The sequence below is a fragment of the Pterocles gutturalis genome, unplaced genomic scaffold (genome assembly GCF_000699245.1).
Source record: "Pterocles gutturalis isolate BGI_N339 unplaced genomic scaffold, ASM69924v1 scaffold17032, whole genome shotgun sequence".
Taxonomy (NCBI): Eukaryota; Metazoa; Chordata; class Aves; order Pterocliformes; family Pteroclidae; genus Pterocles; species Pterocles gutturalis.
In genome coordinates, this window is record NW_010115842.1 from 57,497 (window position 1) to 71,797 (window position 14,301).

The window sequence follows — 14,301 nt, forward strand, 5'->3', positions numbered from 1 at the left end:
TGCTGTTCTTTCTCTTCTTTTTTTAGGAAATGGGTGCTTTAGAAGGCAGTGACTTGTGTTAGCAACAACTTTGTGAATACTTAACAGTTGCTGCTATTTATTGGTAAAAGTAGAGAACAGCATTAGAATTTCATTAAGTTATTGGCACTGGTGCCTCGGTGCAGTGCAGTCACTCTTCAGTTTGTGGCATCAGAGTCCAGTAGTTTCTTTCCCAGCCTAAAAGCCAGTATTTCTGAGAGGGCGCACAAATCCTATAGTAAATCTAATAAAACTAATCTAAAGTCATGGAATCAGTAAATATAAGGGACAAGTCATCTGACATAAGAAGACCTTTTAGCCCAGAAAACAAAAGCCAAATCGCAGGAATACAAAACCCCTATAGTCTCTGGGACAGAAGACATTCCCCTTTCAAACTCAGCACTCTGGTGTGTAGCTGGTGTGCCAGCCTTGCTGGCAAGGTGAAAGCTGGAAATCAGCAATTAGCTCTGATTCCCAGCAGCTGATTTAAAACTTTTAGGAAAGCAGAGAGACATCTGGTTGCCTGGAAGGAGCAGGAAGGTCTGAGTTGTTCTGTTTGAAAGAGGTTAGTGTTCTTAATTGTTAATATTTTCAATTTTACAGAAGTAAAATAATTTCTGAAGCGTTATTTGGAAGTTATCATGGCATCTGCTGCCTTGCTGATGTGTGTGTGCCCATGTTCCCTGTTGGGGTGGTCTCTGCCTTTGTCTGGCTGCTGCTGGCCAGCCTCTGGGAAAGGCTGTGTGCAGTTTGGTGGCTCGAGTACACAGGGACCAGGCTGTGCAGATGTAGTTTGGCTTTGGACTTTGCAAAACAAATTGTATGTAAATATTTTACTGCTAAATTTGCTGCTGTCTCAGGAAAGAGGGAACAGCTCTATAGTAAGAAACATTAGGCTGCTGCTGGGCTCTTTGTTGAGGGCAAGGGTGGATGGGGATGGGTCTGCAGTTGAAGTGTTTGTGGGGTTTAATCCTTGGTGGATTTTGCTCTGTCATTTTATCCATCATCTCTTTGCCTTTTTCTCACCCTGTGAACTGAGCTGTTTTAGAAAATGGGGCTCCTTACTAGCTTCCCTTTGTGAAGGTTTTGTGAAGTAATAAATAAAGAAAAATCAAGGTGAAAAACTAATTCTGTATTTGTGGCCAGGGTAATAAACCAGGCAGAGTGACTGGTTCCCAGTTCAGCCCCCTAACTGGTATGGTACCATAAGCTTTTAGCTGCCTGGCATTACAGCTAAGGTGGGAGTTATGGGGGGAGTCGTTCTGTAAGGGCAATTGCAAGGGAGGGCTGATGCAGTGCTTACATGTTTCTTACAAAGCCACCAGCCCTCTTAGCCCTTTATTGCTGTTTGTTCAGTTATCTACACTGTGCTGTCCTGAGAGCATGGATCTGGGTCCCCAGCTCGGTGTGAGGTCTCTGGGGGCCCACAGCTCTCCCCCTATGCCATGGAGGAGGGCACAGGTGGCCCTGGGTGGGTTCCTGCGATGGGCTGAGGGGTTCCACTTGGTCTGGTTTCTGTTAAAAGTACAGACACGCTTGCTGGTTGCCAGCTGCCCTGCCTTTCCACCTGAGTTATTGGTTGGCAGTTAAAATATTGGATGTTTGGTGAGTAATGCAGCCTATGAGAAATATTACCCACTTCCCAGGGTTGACAGAGCTTGAAAGTGAAACATTTATCAGAATTGTTCCTTGTTCGCTGTCCTTTCCTTGGTCTTCCTTACACATTGCGTTAAAATAAATAAGTGGCGTGAGATGGAAGGGTGATGAATTTCTCTAATTGTGAGGCTCTCTAATAGACTCCCTGGGGGCCCATTACCCACCAGGGATGTTGTTCAGCGAACCTCCTCCTGCGTCCTGCTCACCAGCCCTTTTCCTTATGATGAGACCTTTCATCTCCAGCTCTGCTAGTGCTTTGCAAACATCCATTACACTTCACAACACTCCAGAGAACATAATTACTGTCTCTTATCCAATTATAGCTCGCGTAAAGGGAAAGCGAGACACAGATAAGTGGAGGGCAAGATGCTGCTGTCTCATGGATGAATGGGGCTGAACCGTCACTCCTGCTGTGTCAGGTAACCAGCTAGAACCCAGCTCTTCCCTTACAGAGCAGCTCATTCCTACCAGATCGTAAAGTGTATCTGCCACGTGGCTGATGAGCAAAACCTCATTCTAGGCCCTTTCTTGGGTCTAGCAAACACCAGTCCTTTAATGAGCTGTTCATGCCTAGGCTGGGCTTCCTGGTTCCGTGTGTTTATGGTTTAAAGTGTATTGGTCAGCCCCGTGCAGCTTTCCATAGCACTTGGCATCAATGAGCAAAGAGCAAATGCAGATGCTGTGCGCACATAGTGCATAAAGTAACTTTAGAATATGTGGTGGCAGGGGGAGACAAGAGGGACCTAACACACCTGGCTTGCAATCAGGTTTCCTTTTGTTCAAGCTTTCGATTAGCTGTTTTCTCTGTGTTTTCTGCTGGGCACAGCTAGATGTGGCTGGTTAAGAGGTGCGGACGTTGTGCTCTAGACATTCACGTACAAAGAGCAGTTGGATCAACATCGATCTCTGCAGCCCGGTGCTGTTGCAAAGGCTCGTGAGTGCCTGTTGTTCAGCTGTGGCTGTGCCTGCAATAGAGATCAAAGGGAGCTGAAGGATGTTGTAGCTCCCAGGATGCTGCGATAGAGATACAGAGGGCAGCTGAGACAACAGGCTGGGGAAGATGCAAAGGAGAATGGATGAGCTCTGGTGTTTGCCACAATGAGTTAACTTAACGAAGGATGAAAAAAGGATGGGGAAGGAACAGGATCGCTAATGCTGATTAAATTAGTCTAATATAGTGTAAATGGGGTGTGCATTGTCTGTCGCTCAGTGTTATATTCCCGCTTACGGTGGAAGTGGGGTGGCTCTGGCGGTTGTATGTCAGTGGCTGGGAAGGAAGAATTCTGGGTTCTGTAGCAGGGGTTTTAATGTACACCAACAGCACAGTTACACCGGAGAGCACTGCAAGCCAAAGCTACTTGCTTTGGTACAACTGGAATAGTACTTATGACACTTTGAAACCATTTTTTATTTCTGTTACACTTTCATCTGAAGAATTATTTTTATCTCTGCTTGTCTTTATTTAGTTTTTTTTTAAAAAAACCCCACCCCAAAACAAAAAATCCCCCCAACACAAAGCAAAAAAAAAATGTTGAGATTTCTGGAATGAAAACTTCTTGTAAGTTCCTGGTGCAGTGTTACTGCTGTGTAATTACAATGCTGTAAGTGTCTGTGACTGGACTGTTGTGTGATTGTATCTCTACAAAGTCAAATACTTCAGTACAACTTATCTGCCATTGGCTGATCACAAGGAGGTGAAATCTCCCTTAAAACTCTCTCTGTTAAAACCTGCTGGCATCTTCAGGTTCATAAATATAGCAGTTAAATTCTAAGAAACTTTATTGGGTTACAAAGGTGGTAATATAACGAGAAGGAATTGAAGAGGAGCAGGTGAGGACGATGGGAATTTTTAGCAGCATAGACAGCAAATAACACAGAGACATTTCATAAACCTTTTTGAGAAGCTGCAAGGGAAGGGGTACTCTTTGGTAGTGTGTAGGCACCAAAATAAGGATAGCAGAAGAAAAAAAAAGAAGTTAGAGTCCAAGTTGTTATTCCCATATTGCTAAATCAATGCTCTGAGATTCTTCTAGGGAGCTTTATACTCTCTTTTCCTTTTTCTTTTTCTTTTTCTTTTTTTTTTTTATTTTTTTTTTTTGTGTGTGTGTGTGTGTATATATTGGTATTTCCTTGGAAAGTATCTAAAAATCACTTCCTTATCCCTTTTCTGGGCAATTTAAGGTTATTTTTACTACAAAAATACAAAAGTAATGTGCTGAAATGGGAAGACAAAATGTCCTTGCATGAACCTTTGTATTAATAGTGACATCCGTTCTATCTATGAGTACCACTGCAGTGTGTTTCATAGAGGGATGAGATCTGTCGTGGAAACAGCAGTGATGGTGAGGCTGGTAGAAGCTGACTTTGGTTTCAGTGACAGTAAAGAGGTAAAGATGTTCTGTGACAGCAAGGAGTGATCATAGGATGCATATGGCCTGGGAAATCGGCAGCTATGGGGTTGCTTTTTGTAATTTTTGGGGCAAGCATTGATGCCATATAAAGGAACAGGGTGGCTGGCCTGTGAGATGCAGGAGAGCAAAGAGAGGAAGGGAAAAAGAGGTTGTTCTGGGACTGAAGGGTGACGACGGATGGGGATGATCGAATGCTGGTGCGGGGAAGGGCCAGCCCCACTGCTCCCTCACACAGCAGCAACCAGCTGTAACCCTGCTGTGAATGTGGGATGGAGAGGTCTGGCTTCTGCAGAGTCGCTGCTGGCACATCTGTGCCACAGCTGCTCCACCAGCCTTTTGACTTCCTCCCTGGAGAAGCAGGGCGGGGAGCTGGGCGATGGAGTCATGCTTTGCAGAGGAATATAAAGCCCTGGCATGGTGTTTGTAACAGTGTTTGATGTTGGCTGAGCCTTGTTGAAATCTAGAAGATATTTTTTTTTAGAGCTGAGTGAAGTCAGCTGTGAATATTCTACTTCATGATAAAACTGGGGGATGTCCCCTGGGACTAACAGTGTGTAACACAGGGCTTGGCTGGTCTGTGCTGGCTCTCCGCATTGCAGTAGACTTGTATGAGTGCCCACAAACGCTCTGATGAACAACTGTGATGGTACAGCCCAGCGTGGTCTGTGTTCAGGTAGATGGCCACAGGAGCTGGCTTTGGGGCTGTTTGTGCAGTGGAAGAACCTTCGCTTGGCCAGCCAGCTGGGTGTCCAGGCATCAGTGCCTTGGACCACCCATGGATGCTCGGGCTAGTCCCAAATCCCATTGGAAATAGCTTCCATTTGACAAAGACTGGAAATATCTCTGCAAATGCTGTGTGAGATGTGGGTAGCTGTTTTTCCAGTGCATGGCTGGATAAGCTTGTAGACTTTCAGCAGTTAACCCCAGTAAAGCACGAAGAAAACCTCCAGAACTAAACAGGACATTAGCTGAATTTGGCCTGAAACAAAGTTTTGAAAAGTTACAGAATGTATGAAAACAGTGATAAGCTTTAATTTTTTTTCCACTTTTTTATATGAATATAAAGATGGCAGTTTTATCATTTGATGGGCTGCAGATTTATTTGGTTATAGTGAAACAAAATTTTATTTCCTAAGGGCTGTTTCTGAATATGTCTGTGTCTTGGTGTCATGCCTTGTGTCTGCTTCAGGCACGCAGCAATTCTGCTGCCCAGTAATAACACTAAGGATAGAAGTATGAACTTCTGTTTTTATCAAGCTGTATCACTATAAAAGCAATCTAACAAGGGACTGGTTTTGGGATATTTGCTGTAATTGGTAAGTTTGTTTTCATTAGAAGGAAATTAAAATTTAATGGCAGAATACATGACCTAAATTCTGTAGAAAGTGCATGGTGATGTACTTGCGTGAAGACAACTAATTATTTCCTGGATCTAGTCCAGGTGATCTTAGGTTTTATGGCAACTGACTGATAATTAATTGTCCACAAGTAATTTTAGTTAAAGATTGGACCGTTATTGGTGAACAGCTCTCTGGAGGTTTGAAAAAAATCTCTTAAGAGGAATAACATCCTCCATGAGAGTGCCAACTATCCAAATAAGAAATATCAGTTTTGACACTGGTTCAGGCAAGGTTTGCTAGTTGAAGCTGGGGTGTAGTTTGAATGATCAGTCTTGTTTATAGGCAGATTGGTCAATTCTATTGCGGAGCCTAATGAGTTTAGTGCACTTCATTTAGTCCCTGGAAAAGAGTGATGTAAAGCGCTGCTTATACAAATAAAACTAGCATCTGTGCTCACATTAGTTGGAAAAAAATTATGAAGTCTATCGATGCTTCAAATCACTGACTGGGTTTATAAGAAAAAAATAGCCCATGATGGCACATCCATGCTGTGGTGTAATTATGTGCATCACCCTTTCTCTGACTAAATGCAATTCAAGCTTCAATTAAAAAAAATAAAAATCAAACAGCAACATGCCCCCTGCCCTCCTCTTTCTGGTTTATAAACAGTTCAAACCACGCTCCTATAGACCTTTGGAGTGGTCATCAGCCCTATGCAATACGTCTCCGTGCTTTATTTGGGGTACTGATAATTACAACATCAAACCCACAGGTATTAATGAGTTAGATGGATTTCAAGCTTGTGCACCTCTGTGATCTCCTCATGCTTCTGGAAATGGGATTAGCTGGTTCCTGTCTCCTTCAGGCTGCTGGATCCTGTACATCTACATGCCATATGTCATGAAGTATGACGGTGTGGCAGCCTTGCTGTTCTCTGGGTGACCTTGCTTTGTGCTCAGATCTGATTTGGAACTCCTTACTAATGAGGAGTGTAGGTATCTGTATCCTCTCCTTTCCCTATTCCAAATACACTCATCAAAAATGTAAATTGTTTTTTGTGGGCTTTTTGTTGTTGCTGTTTGGGGGTTTTTTTGCTCTATTTCTTTTTTTTTTTTTTTTTTAGGTAACAGCCTTGCATTTTTCTGTGTTACTGTACTGGATATAGTTATGTATTGCTTTGTCTTTGATTTTTCAAGTTGTCATTAAATGGAAGAATGACAGGCCTCTGAACATGAGACAAATCTAATTTATCTCTTAAATTAATTACCAGGAGGCTGTATAAACACTGAAAACAAATTTAATAAAGGAGGCATTCCAGATGGTTGGAGGTAGACTTATGCATTCAGAACGTTCCTCATTATAATTGCAATACCATACACAGAGATTCGTCCTGACACTTTGGGGAATTTACAGATGAGATGCACTACAATCTGCTCGGAGCCATAATATTCACAGGGTTTTATTGTCACAGAAAAAGCATAATGACTATTGAAGTAAACTAATCGCTGACAGTTTTTGAGCTGGCTTTGGTGCACGATATATTTTTTTTTTCTGCCCTGTAGATCCTTGTTTCAAAAAATATTTAAAGTACATATGCAAGTGGCAACATATTGCTCTAATCTCCATGGCATTTATGTACAATTTTAAATTAAATGACTGCAAGCTTCCTTTGTCTATACAGGTGCCTAGTTGCCAATGTGAGTCTTTTAAAGGTTCAGTTTCAATGTAGCTCTGGCGCCATACCCTAGGTTGTACAGCTCCGGTCCCAGTAAAATAAACTGATGAGAAAGGCTTTAAATAACAACTTTCAGCACACCCTTCTCTGTTTTCACTTGGCAACAATAGAACAAACTTGTTCCCTTTCTCTGCGGGGGAAGCTCTGGGATGCTGCTCTCATCTGGGAACAAAGGAAGAGCTCAGAGGACTCTGACCCCAAAACACCTGCAAAAGAGAAGGGATTTTCCCAGACATCTGTGTTTCTGATCTCTGATAGCCACTGGAGCATGGTTTTATTCATAGTGTTATTCTCCTTTTTTTGGTGTCCTTCTCTGGTAGAGAAAAATCCAGCAGGCGGTGTTCCATGGTTTGTTAACTTGTCAGTATGACTTTCAAAACTTCAAATATCCACTTCTAGCTGACTTAAAACATAACCAAATTGCCACATAGCTGCAGAGAGCTCATCTGTGTGCTGAAAATGAGGGGGGTTTGTGTCACAGACTAGTTCCCACCATTAATGCTTCTGTATGAGCTTAAGGCATCCCCATGAAGAGGTATGCAGAATAGCTACTAGCTGATAACTTAGTGTCGTGTATAGGTGTAGAAAAGTTTAGGCTGGTGTTCAATAGCTTCTCCAGGAAGTAAGGGAATTCTGTAAACTCTTTGATGTCCTCTTGGAAGTGAGCTTCAAAGGCACCTAGTGTGTTTTAATTTCCTCACCTGTGCAGTCTTATTATTCATCCCTTGCACAGTGAAATGGTTTTGCACCTCAAGCCATTTATCAAACTTTCAGCCACAGTCTTGGAGGAGTACTGTGGTGACCAGCGAAGTGTGCCTGGTGAATGAAGGGCAGCTAATGGGTCAGGAGAATGGAAAGGTCACCGGTCTTGGAAGAGTTGCGAATGGGCATTGAAGCTGTAAAAGAGAATTTAGCAGGTAGATAGAGAGAAAATGCATTTCTAGTAATTAATTAGTTCTACCTGCTGGTTTTTCTGATGAAAAATGGAGACTTCTCTGGTTTCCAGTATCTCTGATTTGATTGCATTGGCTTGGGCACTAAAGAAAGTCATGGTTGCCACTGGAATAGCTTAATCAGTGTAGAAAAAGACTGTGAGTAAATAATTTATATGTGCAACAGATGCAGTTGTACAGGAATTGATTGGAATGGAGCCTGGGCAGTGCCTCCTGGGATTTGCAGAGTGCTGTCTATCCTCAGGGAAGGAAAAATTTTGGTCCAAAGGGACAAGAGCATTCAGAACTGGGAGGCTGCACAGGTGTGATGCCTGGTGGGGTCAGAAATCTTGCCAATTCAGCAAATTAAAATTTTGACATTGTAGCTGTGTATACCTGCTCCCCTAAGAAAAATGAAAGAAAAAAAAGTTGTAATAAATAGAAGTTTAGACTGGAGAAATTCTTTCTTTGCAATATTAGTGTAGAGACCAGATAATGTACCAGGGGAGCAGTTCCAGCACAAATTGGACAAAAGAATGAGTGTGGATTATAGGAATAAAACTATTCAACCTCCTCTTGGCACCTGCTGTAATCCATCAGAGCTCTGGGAAATTCAAATGTATAAGCAAGTCCTGAAACAAAACAATTGATATTCCTTCCAGTCCTTATTTTTAAATTGTATGTGCCTTGTTGCAGGGGAAAAAAATACAACAAAGTCTCAAAACTGTTACACATTTATCTGCTGCCTTATTTAAGCAGCTCACGTCTATGAGATGGGAGCATTTTAGTGCTGAAAATTGATTTCTGGACAAAACAGGGATCAAAGAGGTAAAAATTGGAACTCAAGCCGTATTTTCTTCAGCAGCCAGACTTCAGACGACTGTATGGTGGGAAGGCTTAGTAGCAGGCTGAGCTGTGGTTTGATGATACGATAAACCTGGCTTTTCAGTCAGTGATGGAGGATCAAGAATGCTGTGACTGCATGACACAAAGCTCTGATCAGAGAGAACGCACTATGAAGATTGAAATTTAGTTTAAAGAAATGTTTATAGATTAATATTGTAGTGGGAAGGCTTAATGCCATGTCAGAAGCTTTGTCAGTGGGCATAAATTCAATAGAAAGTAGCATCAAATGGGGGCTGCGCACTCTGACTAACCAGAAATGCAATTATGTGCTGGCGTTTGTACCGTTGGTGATTCAGGAGTGTGCTGGACATGGTACTAATCACTGTAGAAAAATGTCCTGAATTCAGGCCCTCAAGAATCATGGATAAAGCACCTCTGCTTCCTGCACAATACCAGGAAGGCATCACGCGTGCTAGAGGTGTTTGCTGGTTTAAGGTGTTTGCTGCTTTTTGGGGAATGCTTATTAAAGCTTTTTGGATTTGTGGGTTGGTGTTTTGTGTGGTGTGGGTTTTGGGTTTGTTTTTGTTTTTGTTTGTTTGTTTTTAGTAGAGATGTTTGCTATTTTGGGGGAGATCCTTACTTTTAGGGGAAATGATTTTTTGAAGATGCTTCTGCCTGGAATTATAGTGAAGCTAAATACATCTTCAAAAATCAAGTGATTGATTCTTTAATGCCTGACAGGACCTCAACTGGCTCTGGCTTCTGCTGCAGGGTTCTCCTGAGTTGCTTGATGCCTGATAGGACCTCATCTGGCTCTGACCTTTGCTTTGGGGTCTTTTGCTTTGTGGTCCTTAAAAACTGCTTGTTGCCTGACACAACCTCCACTGGCTCCAACTTCTGCTTTGGAGTCCTCCTTCTAGTTCCTGATTTCACCAGAAATGCTTGTTTTTCTGGAATTATTGAAAAACTAGCCACACTAATATTTTCTTCCAGCATAGCCTTTATTTTTTCAGGAGTTTTTGTGGATATTGCATCAAACATAGACTTCACAGACTCCTCTCTCAGAAAGTGGCAAATGCCTGGACTATCTTGTTTCTGTTCTGGAGCATCTGAACTATTCAAAGGTGACACCATCATCTCTCCAGATTCTTCAGGAGTGTGCAAGTCAGAAATTTCTGCTACAGCACGTGTTGTTGTAAAATCAGTCTTCTCAACTGTGGCCAATGGCAACATTTTTCCACTCTTATTTTCTGGAGTTTGAAACATTTCGGTCAATCCTGTGAAGCTTTCATCCATGTTCATGTTTAGCTTCAAGACAGGATTTTTTTACCACTTCAGGGACCTGTCCAGCTGTTCTGACTGTGGTGGAATAAGCTCTACCTACAACTATTGTAGCAGGTGACTCTACTTTAGGCTGTTTAGGACACTGGTTGGAAGAGTCCCTTGGGAGACAGTCCTGGAGGGCAAGGGGGCAGTAATCTTCATTAGAAGCATGTAAAATACATTCTGTGTGACTGTAGATCCTGGGAATAATGGTGTTGAAGTATGGGGTTTAAATACTTAATCAGAATTTGCTAGTAATCCTACATGAAACTACAAGTAGGAGATTTTCAAAACCTTGAAACAAAACTGTCTTACTGGGTCTTGTAGATTACTTTTACAAAAGTGTTAATGAGTGTTACACAATGTCCTTTTGGAAGGGTCATCGTTTGATAAAAAATAAAATAGAACAACAAAGATAGTCTGATAGCCTTCTGTAGGTTCACAGGCCATGATCATTACATCTGACCTTACAGAAAGTACAGAACTTGTAGTTTTTTTCAGTGATCTCTGTGTCTATAGTTCAGCATTGAGTGACCTCTGTCTTTAATTATGTCTATAGCTCAACACTGAACTTGAGGGGTTTTGAAAAATGAAGAAGTCTAATATTTTATAACAGAAATCAGTGCAAATAAGATAAACTCACATTATGTCTCTGCTCATATATCTGCTCGTTTTCAAGACCTAGGAACTTGGTCCAATCATAGGTATGAACCAGGTATGAACAGTCTTTTGTGATAATAACATTAATGAAAGTTGAATTCATGATGCAACAAGTGTAAAGGAGAAGCCACCTGCTTTTTGCTGTAGGAAATCATATTGGTTACAGAAAGAAACCAAAGACTGACGGATTGAAGAAAAGATTCTCAAAATAATGCCATTTATTAAATAATTAAAATTATCTGGTTTGATCAGCTGAATAAGGTAAGAGTAGTGAGATGTATCTAGTCTTTGGCCTTTTGATTCATCATCTTGAGTTATGGTACACGTGTAAGGAAAAATGTCAGGAGATTAAAAGAACTTTTTAACGCCAGGCTTTGTCATTATTTTAAAAATAGATTAATTAAATCTGGGGGTGGTGAAAAAACAATTCACTAGAGATGGACTAGTAAGTCTAATGTTACTTGCTTGTCTTTGTCTCTTGTAAATGAAGAAGTCTATCTCAGATTAGTCAAAACACTTCCAAAATGTCAGAATCTTTCCTTTCTAGCTCTTGCAGCTGAGGAAATGTTTCTCTCAACCTCTCTCCTGAAAAAAGACTTTACTTATACCAAACATCACAAATTGTTTTGCTGTTTTGTATTTTTTTTTTTTTGCTTATATCCAGTTCTTGCTTTTTCATATGACTATATTAAAACAAGGTGTTAATCAGGTAGATCTCTGATAAGCTTGCACGCGTTTCATTTCCTCTGCACTGTTTGTAAGCTTTCTTACAAAATGCCTGGGAAAATAACAAATCTGGAGTCTGGCAAATGCAAATACTCCAGCTTTGAAAGGATGCCTGGGGAGAGTGCTGTTCTGGCAGCCCCCCGGGTTATCAAATGCTCTGCTCCCAGCACCCTGATGGTAATTGCAGCAGCATTACACAGATTGAGACGCTCCTTCTCTGAAAAGTCAGCGTAACAAAGCATTTAGAGCTTAGTTCAATGCCAACTGCAATACTTGGCAATTTCCCACAGCCTGAAGTATCTAAGGTTCCGCTTCTTAAACCCAGCTCTTGAGATCACCATTAAATAAACATGGCAGAGCATCAGGCTGTAACTACCTGTTCTCAAAATTTGTATGTATCAAACCAGCGCTACCACCTCAAACTTATACTGGTACTTGCGGATTTTTTTTTTTCTTTCTCTTACTCTTTCTGCTTTTATCCCCCTGGGATCTTACTTCTGTCTCTGGGTCTTGCCCTCCAGGCAGTGTTGATGGCTTGTAAGAGAAAATGGACGTCTTTTAAGAACTTCTGAACGAGCAAGTATTGAGCTGATATAAAGTTTAATGCTGTAAGATGGAACACTTGCCTCAAAATGACCAGTTGCTCGATGTTCTTGCCTTCACTTTTTATACAACTAGAAGACTATCAGCCTCAGGAGAAGGCAAAAAAAAGACACTTCTCACAATTATTCAATAAAGCTTTGAATGAGCAAGCACAATGCCACTGGTCAAGATTGCAGTGCTGCCTGTGGATTTGCTGAGCCCCTCTAGTGCTTTCTGCAGATTTTGTAGTTTATTCCTATGTGTAAAAGAATTCTAGCATAATATGTGTGTGTGTATGAAATTTGTCTGTTTGTCGGCACATTGTCTTGTTCAAGACACACAGGATCATTATGTGAAGCACCAGTTGTTAATTGAGTGATTTTGACAGGTTACAGTGTCTGGTTCCAACATAAAAAATGGTAGAGTGTTATTAGAAACACCTTCTTAGAAATTTCTGTCTGATTTTAGAGATTTGCAGGAAGCGAATCCTATTCATGCTAACGCTTAGTGGCTTCCTGAGCCAAGTCTTTGAAGACATTAAGCCCCGGCACAAGAGAAGTCCCTGTAATAGACTAGTTAAAATGTGTTTCACATTTCTCTTAACTATCCTGATTAAAGTACTCTGGAAACATATTTTTCTCGGGATATGTGTTTCTCTGAGTATAACTTATCCCTTCCTGTTTTTTTGGTGCTGGATGTCACGTTAGTTTCTGGAAAGTGATGGCATTTCTAGTGTGGTGAAGGAAAGTGGGAATACCAGTCAGCTGAGTTAGGAGGACATGTCTACCTTTACAGAGAGGTTAGCTCCTCTGCTATCTTCTTGTCTAAATTAGAACTGACAAGAAAGTGAAGAGGCTCTCAGGGGGTAAAAATAACAGTTCCTGTAAGAAACATGGTTTTTTCTTTTAAAAGGAAAAGATTCAAAGGATTTTGAACTTAAAAGTAATCTTTCCAACTATGGTAGAAGTTGTAAAGGCTGAAGACTCACTATCCTTTTTTCGTCCTCTTTTAAATCTTTCAAAGTAAGATGTGTATGGGTGGAGTTGGGTTTCTGTTGTGTTTTTGTGGTGTTTTTTTTTTTGTTTGTTTGTTTTTTTTTTTTTTTTTTTTTTTTTTTTGGGGGGTGTTTGTTTTTTTTAAGATCTCAGTAAGGCACCAATAATGCCTTGAAGCAGGAAAACAAAGTGAGAGTTGATAAGCGACTGTTCATTACTCACGTTTTGCTCTTTTTTTTGGTGTGTCCATGTGCTGAAACAACACTTAACCATAATTTGTTTCTCAGTCTTTTGCTATGGATTTGTACAGATAGATGTCGATAGCCAACTAACTCGGTGGGAAGCATGACTGCCACACTTTGGAACACTGTGCTGAACTATCTGTGAGATGTTTCAGCTCCCACCGCTGTTGCTGTAGGAGCCAGGGATCCTAACAAGATGCAGAGACTGTATCAGTTACATGTTTTCTTGGGGAATTTCCAACAAAACAGTTGGTTACTCTCTCCCCTCACTAGTTTATCAATGTCTCTTTACATTTTAATTTTGTTGCACCAGCCAGATTGTTTCCAGACTTAGCGCTTCTCTCTTATTATGTCTTAAATCTGGCACCTTATGGAGAAAGGGTAGAAAACGATTTTCTTATCTATGGGATCCTTATATTTAAAGCAAATTTTAGGAAATAATTTTTTTTGTATGGACCAAGAAGCTAACACAGCTACCGCAGAAACATTGTTCCTTCTAACAGTCACCTGTGTTCAACCATTACTTACATGTTCTGACAAATATGATGAAGTTTTTGTCTGTTCCTGCTCCTTATCAGAAAGGCACTGCCTTTTACACCCACTGTGGAAAAACCTATACCATCTGGTATATCCTGGTGCTAGCTATTAAACAGATTCTAGGGGATTGACAGGGGAAACAGTCTATCTCCTGGGACTTTCACACTTGGCCTCCATTGTAGGCGACCCCAAAGCGTAATCTGTACGATCTGAGCTGTGTGGATTCACGTCATGCAGGAAAATAACTCATTTCTATGAACTAAAATATGGAAAATGTGGTGTGGTTTTTTTTTTTTTT

At 41.1% G+C, this 14,301-nt stretch overlaps 1 protein-coding gene across 1 annotated transcript; it reads right to left on the reverse strand.

Moving 5' to 3' along the window:
* Nucleotides 1–9,649: 9,649 nt before the first annotated feature.
* LOC104463127 lies at nt 9,650–11,024 on the reverse strand. Its single transcript, XM_010075333.1, is given in 3 exon segments — nt 9,650–10,264; nt 10,266–10,394; nt 10,905–11,024. Coding segments are annotated over 3 exon segments (864 nt in total).
* Between the last annotated feature and the right edge of the window lie 3,277 nt (nt 11,025–14,301).